This window comes from Monodelphis domestica, chromosome 2 (assembly GCF_027887165.1).
Source record: "Monodelphis domestica isolate mMonDom1 chromosome 2, mMonDom1.pri, whole genome shotgun sequence".
NCBI lineage: Eukaryota > Metazoa > Chordata > Mammalia > Didelphimorphia > Didelphidae > Monodelphis > Monodelphis domestica.
Window position 1 is genome coordinate 138,756,686 of NC_077228.1, and position 17,385 is coordinate 138,774,070.

A 17,385-nucleotide genomic window follows, 5' to 3' on the forward strand; every position below is an offset into this window, starting at 1 on the left:
TCACAAATATATACAGTATATCTGTGGGAAGAATGAACACAGAGTATGGTAGTGAAACAAAGCTTAGCCAAGGCAATTTTTACTACATAGTCTGAAGTCCTTTCACTACTGTGGAGTCCTCACTAAGTTCACCCCTGGGTGGAATGTCTCAGCTGTTTGGGTTACTTAGGTAGCTGTCAAGTTCTTCTGTTCTTTTTCATAATTTGACTCTTAATAGTAAGGTTCTTATCTGGAGTCACAGCAGGCTCTCTCTTTTTTCTCTTTAAACATGTGTCTTTCTACAACAAGTAGAAAATAGAGACCCATATTCCAGTACTATCCAGAGGCTGGCTTCAAAGGGATGGGGAGGAGAGAGACAACTGGTACCTCTTAGCCCCTGCTAGATTACTTCCTTCTGATGAGCTGCTGGGAACCAATTAACTCAATCCAGATCTAAGAATTCAGCATTTTAATGCCTCTCATAGGCACATCCAATTTTTTGCTCAGCTAATCATATCATCTCTTCTCATTCAGATAAAACTATTCCTACTTCCTGAGGGATTCATAAGTTGCTAACACATTACTACATACTTCTATAACTTTTTCTTTTGTAGTTCTGTGGCTATATTAACTACAGTCAAGGGAAACAAATTGATCACCTTCCTCCTTCACGTGGAATCTAATTAATAATCAAAAAGGTTTCAAAATGAAAAGGAAAACTTACAAAGAACATATCCCATAAGTTGTAAGGTGCTATTTAACATTTTTATTAATGATTAGGATAAAGGAATAAAAGATATGCTTGTCAAATCTGCAGATGAAACAAACCTGGGAAAAAGATAGATCTAACATACTGGATGACAGTCAGAAACTAAAAGAATCTTAACATGCTAGAACATGGGGCTATACCTAATAAAAGGGATAAATGTAAAGACTTGCACTTAGATTAAAAAAAAATCTCCTTAACAAATATAACATTTGGAACTATGGTTAGAAAGCAGATTTTCTGAAGAAGGCCTAGGCTTTTAGTAGACTTCAAACTTTATTTGAATCAGGAGTGAGTTATGGCAGATCTCAGATTGAGCAAGAGTATGAAAGTTTTGAGGCATTGGAAATTGATTGTTCCACTGTACAGTGTCCTCATCAGAGCTCTGTAATAGTGTGCTGAATTCTGGATACTGAGGTGTAAGAAGAACATTGAGAGTCAAGTGTGGTGGCACACACTTATAATCTCTGCTGTGCAGGAAGTCATGGCTGGTGGATTATTTTAATTCATAAATTCTGAGTTACAGTGGACTAACTTATTGAGTGTTTGTAATAAGTCTGGAATCAATATTATAAGCCCTAGGAAGTGGCAATCCATCAGTTTCCCTGAGAAGGGAAGAACTGATTGCATCTACAAATGGAGGAGATCAAAGCTTTCATGTTAATGATCATGAGATCAAGGCCATTAATGGCCTCTGTACTTCCAGGAGGCTGGGCAAGATATGATATAAGATCTTCAAGTAGAAGACTATACTGAGAAAGGTAACCAGATGATGAAAAGGTCATAAGTCTATGTGATATGAGAATTAGTAGGTGGAAGTATGTATATTTACCCCAGAGAAGAGAAGATTCAAATGGGAAAACTCTTCCCTGAAGTGCTTCTATGTAGAAAAAAAGATTAGGTTTCTCCCCCCCCCCCCCCTTGGCCAGAACAAAGAACAATGGGTGAAAGTTGCAAAGTAAACAATTTTGGCTGAATCTAAGGAAAAATTTTCTAGCAATTTAGAGCTGCCCAAAAGTGAAATGGATGGGGGGAGAGGGGGGAAAGGGGCGGTATCTAAATAGATTGACAGCCAGATCTAGAGAGGGAGATTATGAATTCAAATCTGGGCTTAGAACTTTCTAGCTGTGTGACTATGGGCAAGTCACTTAACCCTCATTACCTAGCCCTTCCTGCTCATCTGTCTTGGATCCTTGGATCCAATGCATAGTATTGATTTTAAGTCAGAAGGTAAGAGTTAAAAAAAAAAAAAAGAAATGGATGGTAGATTCCCCCTCCTTAAAGATCTTCAAATAGAGACCATCTGTCAAATAAGTTATAGTGAGGATTCTTTTCAGGTATGGTTTGGCTTAAACCTCTTCTGAAGTATTTTCTAACTTTAAGTTCTGTGAATTTGTAAATGTGAAGAATATAAGGCAGTGTCTGAAATCCATTTTAGATATGAAAGGAGAAAAACTGAAAGGGTTCAGAAAAAGGGAAGATAGATAGGAAGCCAGAAACAAAAATTCTACATGGGAACAAGAAGCTCTTAATAAATTCTAAATTCACTAAGAATTAGAATTCAGATAAAGAGGAAAAGGAGGCTTTAAAGATAGCAACTCAGATTCACAGAGAACTTACTAATTAATTTAGATTCTTAAAAGACAGAACAGGAAATGAAAGCAAGCACAAGAAACATAAGATGAAAATCATGGCATGTTTGTGTAAGGCCTGGAAAACTGATAAAGCAAATAGTTAATGTGATCTTAGGCCAAATAAAAATAGTATACAGAACCAGAAAGGTGATAATCCTTCTGAATTCTGCCCTAGTGAGACAATATCCTGAGTATCACATTATATTCTGGGCATCATATTTTAGGATGAATTTTCATATTGCACTCAATTGTAAAAGTGATCTTGTAAAAGTGCAAATCTATCCATATTACTCCCCTCATTCAATAAATTCCAGTGGGCTCCCTATAACCTCTAGGATCCAATATTAAAATCCTCTCTTTTGTATTCAAACTTTTTTTTCCCAGACTTTTTACATTTTATACCCTAATCTACCCTGTGAAATTAGAATCTGTTGCCCTAAAATCTATGATTCCCAGCAAAACTATGATCCCCAGCAAAAACTATGATTCCCATAACCCCATTCACTTCCTGCTGTTATTACATGCTGATGTAGACAGGATATAAAATTGTGTGGAGTTCTGTGTCTAGCCCTCTTTTCCTTCCTATCCGCAGCTTTGGTGGAGAGAGCATTTTGAGCAAATGGAAAACTTAGTCACATGGTTCTATTTTGTCAGACTATGAACTTTAAAAATATAATACTTGAAGTATTAGATATTAATTTAACTCTCACATCCCGACTCCCACCCAATACTCTTATATGAGGCACACTGGATTCCTTGTTCTTCCTTGAACAAGACACTGCAATTCCCAATTGTGGGCATTTTCACTGGCTATCCCTCATTGCTTGAATGTTCTCCTTCCTCATCTCTACCTCTTGACTTCCTTTAAGTCCAAGATTCTATACAAAGTCCAAAATAATCCCTCAATTCTAGTGATTTCTCACTGTTGATTATTTCCAATTTATTCTGCTTACATAATAGACATGTCAAACACATGGTTACAACATTCCCAAGACTGGCCAAAACAAGATAAAAAAATTCAAATTGGAGACTTCTGGGTCATGTAAACAATAATATGGTGTCTGTGGCATTGTCCAGTGTTTGCAACCTTTCAAACATCCAAAAACAGAAACTATGCACCAAGGATAAAGCAACTTCAGCCATTTTCATGCTGTAGAACACAAGAATCCAAAACAAATAAAAAACAGAAATTCAGATTGAATCACACTATATAACTAAGAAAAAGTGAAGCTAAATAAAGCCATTGTTTCTCTGTATATGTATTATTCTATACCCAGTCCGGTGCCTATTCACAAAGAGAAAGATATATATTCTCTCTTGTTTTCTGAGACCAAGATATATACAGAATAAATCTGAATTGATTAATATTTTGGAGTTTTTTCTTTATATTATTCCAGTTATAATAGCTTTTTTATTCTGCTGCTTCATTTTGCATCAATTCATAATGTTTCTGTAAACCTTAAAATTTCTTAGACTTATGAATGTTGGAAATTTCACCATTGGGAAATTTCATACTGGAAAAAATTTCCTACTGATAGTAAGAACTCTATTGGAATATGAAACTCCTTGGCATGGGAGGATCCTTCTCCTCCCTACTTAAGACTACGTTAGGACAGAAACCTTTTGCTAAACAATGGAAAGGGTTTTGACCTATGCTTAAGCATAGAACAGGAAGTTCTTTGAGTCATGATTGATTTTAGAATTGATACAATAGAGATACTTGGAATGACAGAACCAAGTCTTGGAAACTACAATCTCCACCCTACTCAGAGTAACAGGATTTAGGAAGGGCTGCAGCAAAGATCAAGATTTAATTATTTGAGAATATGACCTTCAACAGACATGTGCAAAGGGGACAGACCTCTGGGAGGTCCTGGGTTAAGCTAGAGCTACCACTGGCACAGGGGAGACATCGACAGTGATTGGTAGATGTGAGAACTGAGGGGAGGGAACTTAGATTGTTTGCTTAAAGATAGCGGGGTCTGAGAACTGAGATGGTTGATGCTCTGAAGGAGGTCTGAGAGAGAGAGGTCCTGGAGGGAGAGCTCCTGGAGAGGTCTTGAAGGAGGCTGTGGAAGGTGAACTCAGGAGGAGTCAGGAGGAGAATTCTCTGGAAACATTTCTTGAAAGGAGGCTCTCTTGAAGGTAGAGCCTGAGGTTGGCATGAGAAGCCTTACTTAGAGAGATCTTCGGGTGAGTGATAAAACCAACTGACTGATTTATCTCTTAGGACTAAGGTCTAGGCCTTATTGGCTTGAGGCCCTTCATTCTTATTCCTTTCTTACTTTCTCTCTTTTTCTATTGATTAGTCAGTGTATTATAAATTAAATTTCTCTATAAAACCCAGTTGGCTTGGGCATATTCATAAATTGGGAATATATTCCCTGGCGACCATCTTATATTTATATAAAACCAAGACACAGTAGAAAACATATTTCAGCGGTCATAATTGTTATATATTTCCCTTGCTCCCAAACATTTTAATTATCACAGTTTATGACTCCCACTCTCTTATCTACAACTATTTAAAGCTCAAAACTATTTTAAATCTAACACTTCTCATGAGTCTGATCTCATATGCATTTTTCTTAAAGTATAATAATTCTGTTTACATCCATATGCTATAATTTGTTTAATTATTCAAAGACAAATGGGAACTTAACTCCTCTTTCCAATTTTTTAACTCAAAAAGTGCTACAATGAATATTTTGTTTTATTTGAGACCTTTTAATTACTGACCTCCTTTAGGTAAACATTTAGTTAACAATGTGTGGCTGGGTCAAAGAGTGTGGATAGTTTAATTATTTTTACTGAGTTTTTTCCAGAATGGTTGACCAAGCATGTGTATTGTGTTTATTACCTTAAAGCCTCTGTAATTCTATTTATATTTTGTATTATCTTCATCAATTTAATTGTTATAAAGAGAAACCTTGAAATTGTTTTAATTTGCATTTCTCTCATCATTGCTAACTTAGAACATTCATATAATCTAAATTTCTTTACTCACATCTTTTGTTAAGACATGATTATGAACTTTCTCCATAGCCAGAGTTGTGAAATGCCCTTTTACTGGATTCTGTTGTTCTTTTTTAAAAAAATCCTTACCTTCTGCATTAAAATCAATACTAAGTATCAGTTCCAAGGTAAAAGAGCAGTAGATAAGTCTGGAGCCACAAAGATAGGAAGTATCGGGACCTCCCATCTCCAAGCTTGGCTCTCTTTTATCCACTAAGCCACCTAGCAGCCTCTGGTTTTGTTTTTAGATGATGTAACTTTTAACTGGAACTTACTATAGTATTTGAACTCAAGTTTTTTTTTTTTTTTAATGAACTTCACTGTTAAGCTTCATAAACAAATTTTCTTTATACTTAAGAGTATTTAATAACCAATCTATAAGAAGGCAGATTTCTCCATATTCATTTCAATTCATCATTTCCTAGATATGACAATATGTAAAATTAAACATTATGGATTTTAATATATTTAACAAAAAATACAGCTAAAATAAGAAATTATATAGGATCTTCAAAAGAGAGGCTCAAAATTTAAAGTTCTGTGGCAGATGGATGAATTGGTTTTTTTATGACAATCTGATAAAGGAATTTTTACTGTTAACCAAGGAAGAGGTAGTTATTGATTCAATACACTTCAATAAAGACTTATTAAGTACTTACTATGTATAGCACTGTGCTGGATATAGAAGATATCACTCAGGTAGATTTGGATATTTCCTCCAATGACACAGTTCATAAGCCATTAATTAATGCCATATTTCATTCTGTGCCACTGCTGTCCATTTCCTCCTTAAGTTTGACATATGGGGTCTACTCAATATGTTGGAGGCCATTTTCCCCTTTCCTTGATATAAAGTTACCACTGGAGTATCTGGGCTTTTGGATTACCATCCGTTATCCTTACCTGGTCATAATATAAGTTTCTTTTCCTATCATAAATTTCCTTGACAGCTTTTAGTCTTGTTTTCTTCAAAATTAATCAATAATTACATATTTGAGATTACTCATGCTGACTATAAACCTTTCCATAGTTATACTCCATGTTTTAAAGTCAAAGAAAGCTGGTAGAAGAGTAGTGCTAAAAAGATGGTCTCTGTTTCTGGGAGAAGTTTGAGTTCATTAAAGGAGTTTTGTAATTTATCAAAGGCAACCCAGTCAATTCTGGGCCCAGAATATTGCCCATTTGTATTGATGGACAAGATCTAAAGCTGTGATTGCGAATCTATGGCATTCATGCCAAAGATGGTCCAAAAGACCATTCCGTGGGCACACATAGGCCCCTGGCTTGGCTGGCTGGGAGCCTGGCCCCACCTCCAAATGCAGGGAGTGGAGAACTCCAGCCTCTTTCCAATTTCCAGGTGGAGCTCCTCCCTGGCTTCACAGCTGTGAGCCCAGTCCTGCTTCTGAATGCTGGGGGAGTCAGCACTCAAGCCTCCCTCCACTGTCACAGTGACAGAGTGAGGCTGGCCCTGCCTGCAAGGGGGTGGCAGTATGGGGCACTCAAACCTCCCTCCATCTTTGAGGCAGAGTACTGCCGGCCCCACCTCCAAACACTTTAGGTGGGATACTATAGCTTCCCCCCACTGTCTCAGTCAAGCTCAATCTGGCCCCACCCTTGAATGCACTGCAAGCAGTAAGGGGACTGGGTGTGCAGCTGGGGGTGGAGCATGACACACAGCATGGCACGCACGGGGCGGGGGGGTGGTGGCACAGGGTCCCTAAAAAGTTCTACAAGGCTTGCCATCAGTGGCCTATACGCTGTCTATCCAACTGCATGTAACAATCTGAGTAATAATTATCTTTCATTCACTTTGTTTTTCCTGTGTATATGCTTAGGTCAAACTGTTTTAACCTTCATACAAAGATAAGCTAAGATATAACACCTCAATATAAATAACTTACTATGCAATGCAATGTAGAAGAGATAAGCTGCTATAAATTAATATAAAGCAAAACATGTGATAAGAAAAAAAAAGAAAAATCCAATATGCTATCAGAAATTTGAAGAGAGAGAGATCACTTTAAGTTATGGGGATATCAGAAATGGTTTCATGGGAAAGATAAAATATAAATTGGCCCTTGAATAGAGATGATTCATTTCACTGGGTAAACTTAGAGAAGATGGACAGTTTATGATAAGTATAGAGGAAAGAAAAAGGAAAGGAGACAGGAAAAGACAGTATGAAAACAAGGGACAATGAGTTTAGGAGAAATGTAAGAGTAGAATGAGCATAGTGTGAAATAAATATGGATTGTTAAGTTGGAGTCAGACTGTAGAGGCTCTTTGAAACAGTAAGAAATTTATATTTTATTTGGTAGGTTTGCGTAAAACTATTCAAATTTTCTAGGTAGAGGAATGCCTTAGGACAGTGATGGTGAACTTTTTAGAACCCACATGTTGTGCCGCTCTCCCCCTGCTGCATTTGGGGAGGTCTCAGTCAGCTTGTGGGGGGGGGTATGGAAGGAGGGAGGTTTGCTGCCCCACTTGGCCTCTGCTTGCCTCTGTTGTAGAGATGCAATCTCAGTGCCTTTTAGGCTGCTTATATTTGTATAACAATGGTACACCCATGATGCTACTGTGTACAGGGAGTAGGGCTGCCTATTGGACTTGACTCATGTGGAGATGAGAGCAGGGGGCAGAGAGTGCAGTTAGCCTTTTGGGGGGAGGGATCACACTCCAGACTGGTTGCTGGTGGGGAAGGAAGGAACCAAAGTAGAGATCTTTTAGGGGGTAGAGCCAGCCCTGGTGTTGGGAGAGAAGGCCCCCACCTGCTCCCTGTAATCCCTAGTTCCAGACAGGAGAGAAAGGGAGGGGAGTGGCCTGAGCACTGGGCTCAGGGGAGGAAGTAAGAGCAGAGGGGTGGGGAGGCACAATGGAGAGGGAGAAAGAAGCAGCTCTGCAGGGGAACAGCACAAAAGAGAAATCCCTGCCTGCCATCTTTGGTACATGTTCTACAGGTTCACCAACACAGTTCTAGGAAGTAGAGGAGTGCCCTAGGAAGTAAAGTAGTACACTGGGAAATCAAACTAGGAGGTCATCAGAATAGACCAGATAACAATAATATATATTTACAATGGGAATGGAATGGAGGGCAAAAACATAATAAGAGATCAATACTATCACTCAGATCAGCTAGGGAGAAGGAAAATTAAATCAAATCCATAAGTGTTTTATATTCATGTTCATGAATTTAGATTTAGCTAATAAATTTCTAGTATCTCTCTCTCTGCCTTGAAACTCCAAACTATGTTCTTCCTCACTGCAACCTTCCTTTTTCCCCTAGGCTATCACTTCAGCATTGGCTAAATTCTCTTTTTTTCTCCATCTTTACTCAATATTTATCCCGAGATCCTCTTTGTTTTGGGTCCCTTGTACCCTCTGATCAATCAGAGGTCTTGCTTTGTCAAACTCTAGTCTTGAACTACTCCTACTATAATTTGCTTTCCATCCTACTCATGTGCTACTGAATAAAACTGGAGGAAAACATGAAGTTGTGCTAACTGGGTTCACTACAATTTTATTTTATAAAATATCAATTGGGACCTTACTGGAATATGGCAATCCTTTTAAATTTCAGTAACTCACCATCCCATGCATCACAGGAATTCTTCCAATCCTTTTCTTCTCTCCTCAAACTTCCCAAAGCTCCTCTCTCCCAACTCCTAGTTGAGAACTTTGCCTCATACTTCACTGAAAAAGTTGAGGCCTCATGCCAAGAGTGCCATTCTCTCCCTTCCTCTTCATCTCACATCACTCAGACACCTTTTTTAACTTTCTCCTTTGAGGCTTCCGGTCAAGATGGCGGCTTAGAGAAAGCTAAAGTTCAGATCTCCTGAAACCCTTCCTTACCGATCTCAAACTGAATGCTCCTAGGACACCGAAATTCAAAACGATCAACAGCATTGACCCCGGGAGTCCTCCTCCTTGACCTGGACCTGGATCAAAAGGTACACCCCCACACAAAAGCCAGAACCCGAGACCACTCGGACCTAAGGGGCAGGCAGAAGGAAGGTCCTAGGACCCATCCCCCCCAACCCAGAGCGCCGAGTCCGAGTCCGAGGCAGCAGAGGCAATCTCAGAGCCTCATGGCCTGCTATTCTGAAGGCCACATCCTGAAAACAACCTGACCCAGTTGAGGGGGCACCCAGACAGCAGGGAAATAGAGAGGGATGGAGGAGCTCATAACTCCCTGGGAGGAGCCCTCGGAGCTTCGGGAAGCCGCGGCCCCTCCCCCTCAGAGAGCAGGGTCGTGTGGAACAACAGCAACCCAAAGGGGTGGCAAAAGGGCCTCAGGAGCCGGCTATTCTGAAGGCCACATCCTGAAAACAACCTGAACCAGTCGAGGGGGCACCCAGACAGCAGGGAAACAGAGAGACAGGGGGAGCTCGTAACCCCCTGGCTGGATCCTTCCATCCAAATCTCAATTCAACCCAGGGAAAGCTAATCTTCTTATCAGGAGCCCTCGCCCAGAGCTCCAGGAAGCCGCGGCCCCATCCCCTCAGAGAGCAGGATCTTCAGAAACAACAGTAACCCTCAGGGCTGGCAAAAGGACCCCAGGGCCGGCTATTCTGAAGGCCTCTTCCTGAAAACAACCTGGCCCAGTCGAGGGGGCACCCAGACAGCAGGGAAACAGAGAGACGGGGGGAGCTTATAACCCCCTGGGTGGATCCCTCCATCCCAGTCTCAGGTCCCTGCCTCAGGGCACACTCAATTCAACCCAGGGACACACCAGCAATTCCTGGCTCCCCCAGGAAGACAGAACAACAACTTCATAGAAAGGACAATCTGCCTGGGGCTAAAACCTCTGAACCCCAGACAGAGATAAGAAAAGCTAATCCTCCCCACTCAGATAGAGATGGCAAACCACACTAAAGCACAAAATCCCCCAAATTCCAAGAAACAAGAAGAAGGGGGCGACTCTGGACACATTTTATGGAGCAAAAATACAAAAAACAGAGGAGACAGAAGAGGAAACACAAACAAATGCTCTGAAACCTTCCAAAGGAAATGGAAACTCTCCACAAACCCATGAAAAATTTGAATCTGAAATGATCAAAAAGATGGAAGCCTTCTGGGAGGAAAAGTGGGAAATAATGCAAAAGAAATTCATGCATCTACAAAACCAGTATGACCAAACTGAAAAGGAAAACCAGGCCTTAAAACAAGAACTAATAAAGCAAAACCAAAAGACCAAGAAATTAGAAGAGAACATAAAATATCTCACTGACAAGGTGACAGATTTGGAAAATTGAGGGAGAAGAGATAATTTAAGAATAATTGGACTCCCAGAAAAGCCAGAAATAAACACCAAACTCGACATGGTGATACAAGATATAATCAAAGAAAATTGCTCAGAGATTCTAGAACAAGGGGGCAATACAGCCACTGACAGAGCTCACAGAACACGCACTACACTAAACCCCCAAAAGACAACTCCCAGGAATGTAACTGCCAAATTCCAAAGCTCTCAAACAAAAGAAAAAATCCTACAAGAAGCCAGAAAAAGACAATTTAGATATAAAGGAATGCCAATCAGGGTCACACGAGACCTTGCAAGTTCCACTCTGAATGATCATAAGGCATGGAACATGATTTTCAGAAAGACACAACCAAGAATCAGCTATCCAGCAAAACTGACTATATACTTCCAAGCAAAAGTATGGTCATTCAACAAAATAGAAGATTTCCAAGTTTTTGCAAAGAAAAGACCACAGCTCTGTGGAAAGTTCGATATCGAAAATCAAAGAGCATGGAATACCTGAAAAGGTAAATATGAAGGAAAGGGAAAAGGAGAAAAATGTTATCTTCTTCTTTTACTCAAACTCTCTTCTATAAGGACTACATTTATATCAATCTATTTATACTAACATGTGGGGAAAATGTAATGTGTAAATAGGGGGAAAAGAAAGACCAAATAGAATAATCTTTCTCACACAAAGATTCACATGGGAAGGGGAGGGAAAGAAATCTCTTATAAGAAGGAGAGGAAGAGAGTTTTTACTTAAACCTTACTCTCAGGGAAATCAACTCTGAGAGGGAAGAACATCCAGATCCATTGGGATCTTGAATTCTATCTTACCCAATAAGGGTAGGGAGAAGGGAAAACTAAAGGGGGGAGGGGGAAAGGAAAAGGGAGGGGGGAGGGGGAGGGACTAAAAAGGGAAACATATCAAGGGAGGGGATAAGGGGGACTGATTTAAAGTAAATCACTGGACTAAAAGGTAGAGCCGAAGAAGAAAAGGTTAGAATTAGGGAAGGTTATCAAAATGCCAGGGAGTCCACAAATGACAGTCATAACTTTGAATGTGAATGGGATGAACTGACCCATAAAACGTAGACGAATAGCAGAATGGATTAGAATCCAAAACTTTCTCCTTTACCTTTTCTTTGCATGAAGAAGTAACCTTTCTCCTTATGTAGGCAAACCCTTTACATATATAAGGGATCCCATTTCATTTCATCTTCGGTAGACTTCCTCCTAATGCTTGAAACGTTCCTCATCTCTGCCTCTTGGTTTCCTTCAAGTTTCAGCTAAAGTGCCACCATGTATAAAAGCCTCTCCCAGTTTACCTTAATTTTAGTATCTTCCTTCTGAGATAATTTGTAATTTATCTTTACATAATTATTGTCTCACCATTTAACTATGAGCTCCCCAAAGGCAGGGACCTTTATTTTTCCTTTTCTTTGTATCCTCAGTGCTTAGCACAGTGTCTGGCACACAGTATGCTTATTCACTTGATTTGACTTTGAAGAATGGTGATGAACTCAATGAAAAAAGGCAAACTTATAAGCACTATACCTTCATCAATATTAGATTAACTTTCACTCATGATCCACAACAAACTGGGTCAGTATGATCACAGGCACACTTATTGTTCTTCCACTGCTACTCCTTCACCCCCTTCAAATCAGTTAATAGCTTTATTTCCTTTGAGCTTTACCTATTCATTTTAGTAACACTATCCAAATCTTGAAAGCTGTTTTCTGTTGGACCCAGGTCTTTCTTTTCTCAAGGAGTTTAGTAACTGTCTTAAAGTGTTTATTTTCACCTCAATGCCTTCTCTTCTACTTGGGGACTTCAATAAATATGACTGGCCATCTAATTCACTAACTTCTTCAGCTCTCATGACCTGCAGTTTCTACTCAAAAATACAGACTTATGTGAGTGAGTTCAATTCTATATTTCAGTGTCATCTTCCAATTTCTTTTCCATTTTTCCAGTGTCTGACAAGGTAGCCTTTCTTCCTACAAAGAATAATCCTTCTTCTTGCACTCTTGTATGCCCACATACTCTATCACAGTGAAACTTCTAGAAAATCTATACTATTTGTCTCTGCTTTAGTATCCTTCAATCACTTTTCAATACTTCAACAACCACTCACAAACTGCTCTCTCCAAAGTTACTGATCAACTCAAGCATCTCTTAATTGCCAAATCAAAAGGTCTTTTCATAGCCCTCATTCTTCTGGACCTCTCCAATTTTTAACAAAGTAGGCTATACCTTCCTATTGTATTTTCTAGCCTCCTTGAGCTTTTGTAATTGTGCTTTTTTTCCTCCAGGCTCTTTCTTGCCTAGGCTCCTTCTCAAGTTCTCTGGTCATATCATAATACATGTACCTCTGTGTTCCTATAACTTACAGATCCATCTTTGGCACTTTTCTAGTTATTCCTTAATGGAAATCTTATCAGCTTCCACAGATTCAATTATTATATCCCAACAGACGATTCTCAAAGTGACATATCCAGGTCTCATTTCTTTCCTGAGCTTCAGTTCAAAATCACCAACTTCAAAAACCAAAATCATTCTCTTTTCCCTAAAAACCACCTCTTTTGTTAAGTTCCTTATTTCTATTGAGTAATTCACCTTAGTCCCAGGCAAAGAGCTTCACAATCCCATAATCATCATTAATTTTTCCTTTTCCTCATCCATCTTGTCTATTAGACACCAAATTTTGTCATTTCTGTTTTCATAACATCTCTCATATTTATCTCTTTCTCTCCACACAAATGGTCACAGCTATAGCTTAGGTGGTTACCATGTCTCACCTGGACTATTATAATATCTTCCAAACGAGCATTTCTTTTTTCAGTCTTTCCACTCTTCAATGGAACCTCCACACACCTAGCAAGATGATATTCTTTAAGTACAGGTCTGACCCTGTCACTAGGATTAAATAACAAAAACAAAAAGAACCTCCTTCTTTAAAAACAACAACAGTAATAAAACCTTTTCTTTAGCATTTTAAGTCCTTCACAATTTGGATCTGGCCTCTTTTCAGACTTATTTCACATTATTCTTCCTTACTCATTATTCTCCAGTCAAACTGGCCTATGTTCTTTTCTAGAAACTAGGAACTCTACCTTTGGTCTTCCATGTCTAAAGTGTTCTCCATCTCTTTATCTTTCCATCTTGGAATCCCAAATTCCTTGTAAGATTCAAGTGTGACCTCAACTTCTCTGGGAGGCCTTTTTTGATCCTCCACGTTATCACCCACTGATAGTCAACCCACCCAAAATTACTTTGTATATACTTTGTATTTAGTTATATGTATACATGTTGTATCCACTTATTAGAATGTAAGCTCCTTAGTCTGTTAGAATCTATTTAATTTTTGTCACTATATCTTGAAGTCTAAAACAAGGATAAATACTAACTATGTTGTAGGTATTTAATAAATGCTTACTAAATCAAATTGAAGTGAACTGAATCATGGCTGAAGAACTGGCGGGACTTGTCCATTTGTAAAGGAGGAAAAGTTTAGATAAGACAGATTATTATGAGTCTGGGTGATAGGGGGAATGATGGTGACAACAGAAATAGAAGTGAGGAAATATGACTACAACTTTAACAAATGTGAATATTTAAGTAAATCATTTTCCCCAATGATAACACATATATATGTAAAAGAAAATGCAATAAATGCCTTCTAATAACAAGTAAAAAGTCAGCTCAAGTGAAATTCCTGAAAACTGTTAAATTCTTTAAAATATTAAAACATAAAATACAAGTTTTAATTTAAAAAGAAGTTTTCTTAATATACTTACAGAATTCTTTAAACAATCATCGTCGACATCAAAGTTGGAAGTGTCTGTAGGACTACTAACTTCTGGGATATAAGGTGCTTCACAGTTCCGAATATTTTCCCAGTCAATACCAGCAAAAAAGGGGTGGTTTTTAAAGTCATCTATGCCATTTTGTCCAAGTCTATGTTCTCTGCTACAAATAAGCCTTCGAATAAGGTCTTTAGCACTTTCAGAGACATCTGTCACTTGAACTGGAAACTGAAATCTCTCCTAAAAATTGGATAAACATAAGAAATAATAACATTTGGTTTAAGAATATAATATACATTATATCACCATAATCAATAATAACAGTTAGATTTATGTTAATTAGGGAGTTGAAAATATCTATATTGACAATAAATCAATAGTGCTAAATATGAATTCAAGAAAGTTTAAGTTAAAATCCTACTTCCTATAACTAGCTACATGACCACATCAAGTCAGTAATGTCTCTAAGTGAGTTTGCTCAATGTCATTATGCATCTAGCTAACTCAGAAGGCTGTGCAAGATACTTGGAAAGATACAAAGTTCATAGAAGACTTGGTATGTGACCCTCATGGAGTGAATATAAAGGAGAATATATATAATATATAAACAACACAAAATAAATTTATAAAAGTTATGCAACTGAAGTATTGAGTTTTTACTGGCTTGGGGGTTGACTCATCATCCTTTCTCCTAAACATCCTCCAAACTTCCCTATTTCTTCCCGTTATCCAGGTTTGTAACCTTAAAGACAACACTAACTGATCCCTATTCCTCACAGTGCAACAACTAAGCAGTTGTCACATCTTATAGATTCTATCTAAACCTATTTCATGTCTACTTTTTTTCCCATTCACAAGGCCATTCATAGGCCCTCATCATCTTCTGCTTGTAGGACTATACTGGTTTCTTACATGGCTCACTTATTTCCTGCCTCCTTTTCTCCAACTTAACCTCTACATAGCTGTCAATTTTTTACTATTAGGAATAATGATATTATTGTTTATGTTTCATTATTTTTATTTTTGTTTTCATATGAACCACTGGTACACTAACAGCATGTAAAAGCTGGGATTTTGTTTTTAGGGAAAATGTGAGGCTTTAAAAAGTTATGACTAAAAATATTTCAAGCTGGCCATTTTCCTAGAAAACATTAGCATTTTTAGCTTTATTATTATTAGCCTTATATTATTTCATTCACCTAAAAAGTTTTTTGTTTTTTTTTAAAACCCTTACCTTCCGTATTGGCTCCAAGGCAGAAGATCCAAGGCAGAAGAGTGGTAAGGGCTAGGCAATGGGGGTTAAGTGACTTGTCCAGGGTCACACAGCTGGGAAGTGTCTGAGGCCAGATTTGAACCCAGGATCTTCCATCTCTAGGCCTGACTCTTAATCCACTGAGCTACCCAGCTGCCCCCCACCTAAACAGTTTTTAAGAAGATTTTAAATACTAACTTTGTGGTTCATGATTTTCCCGTAGGTTTCCACCAGAGATTCAGCATAAAATGGTGTTTCTCCATAGAGCATTTCATACATGCAGACACCCAAAGACCACCAGTCACACTCTGGTCCATATTTTCCTTTCCCATCTTCCATGGCTTGAAGGATTTCTGGAGATATATAGTCTGGAGTACCAACAGCCACAGAGGACTGAACCTGTAGAAGTACATATTTTTTAGTAATCTAGAGAATCATCACACTGATGAAATTAGGGTTCTTCAAAGTAGTGAAATAAGTATCAAATGAAATCATCAGGAAAAAGGAAAGAATTGATTACAAGGAAAACATCCTTTATATAATACTACTATAAGTGACTACAGGAAGCATCTTTAGTTAAAAATGTTCAATATACAGATGTCCTTTGTCAGAACTAGGCCAAAATGCTTATTTGCCTTAGGCATGATTTGAAAATTGTAAAAATCCCTGCATTTGAAAACTGTGTCTTCTATCTTCTGGAGGCTTCTAGTCTTCAGTATAAGACAAAAGATAAGCTAAAATCAATAACTACATACATGGAGAATAAGTATTTTTGGCATTCAAATAAATGGTTTGACTTTAATGTTATATTAAAAAGTGTCTTATTATGGAACTCCTTTTTATCCATCACCCTCCTATATACTAACTTTGCTCCTGAAACTAGCAGGTTTTTACTTTTTAAAAACCTTTATTTGCTAATGGCATTTTAGCTTTTAATATTGCTTATTCCAAATATAAAACTGACATATAATTCAACACACACTTATGGTAATAAACTGAACTTGACTACATATTCATGCACAAAAAAAGGAAAAAACAGGAAAAACATTTATTAAGAAATACTGGACATTAAATGCATGTGGTGTCTTCAATTTGTTCATTTTTGAAAAAAGAAGTATACAAATAAAAAAGAGCATTAGTTAGGAAAAAATTGAAAGATAGACTATGAAACAGTACTCACAAAAATGAGGCAATATGGTATAATGGATAGAGAGGTCACTTAAGAGGATCTAGGTCTAGGCCTTGCTGCTAACATATACACTAGCTATGTGACCTAAGAGACTCTGGCATGTACTAGACCTAAAACTATAAATTGTACAAGTGCCAACCTACTTTTGTATATCAAACCCAGTAAAAAAAAAATAAACGCTCATAACATATACACACACACCCTAATTAAAACACACCCTGGTAAATCCTTTGATTAAAGAATTATTAGATAGCATAACCTCAAAAGTACAAAGAAACTTAGAGAACATCTAGCCAAATTTGCACTAAAATAAGAATTCTACTTTGTAACATACCTAACAAGTTAATATTCATCAAGCTTTTGCCTTTGCTTGAAGATCTTTATTGAAAAATAAAATCTACCTCCTAAAGCAGCCCATCCTACTTTAAATAGCTATAATTATTAGAAGATGTCTCCTAGCTTTAAATCTAAATTTGCATCTCTGAAACTTCCATCT

At 37.9% G+C, this 17,385-nt stretch overlaps 1 protein-coding gene across 20 annotated transcripts in view; it reads right to left on the bottom strand.

The window, feature by feature from the left end:
- CDC42BPA (CDC42 binding protein kinase alpha) overlaps positions 1–17,385 on the bottom strand; it is a 414,118-nt gene that overhangs the window by 163,342 nt on the left and 233,391 nt on the right. For all 20 annotated transcript variants that reach the window (XM_001368345.5, XM_056816035.1, XM_056816037.1 and 17 more), the window contains 2 exons: positions 15,899–16,099; positions 14,440–14,688 (listed from right to left, as the gene is read on the bottom strand). In XM_001368345.5, coding sequence (XP_001368382.1) covers positions 14,440–14,688; positions 15,899–16,099 — 450 coding nt within the window. The remainder of the gene's footprint in view (positions 1–14,439; positions 14,689–15,898; positions 16,100–17,385) is intronic.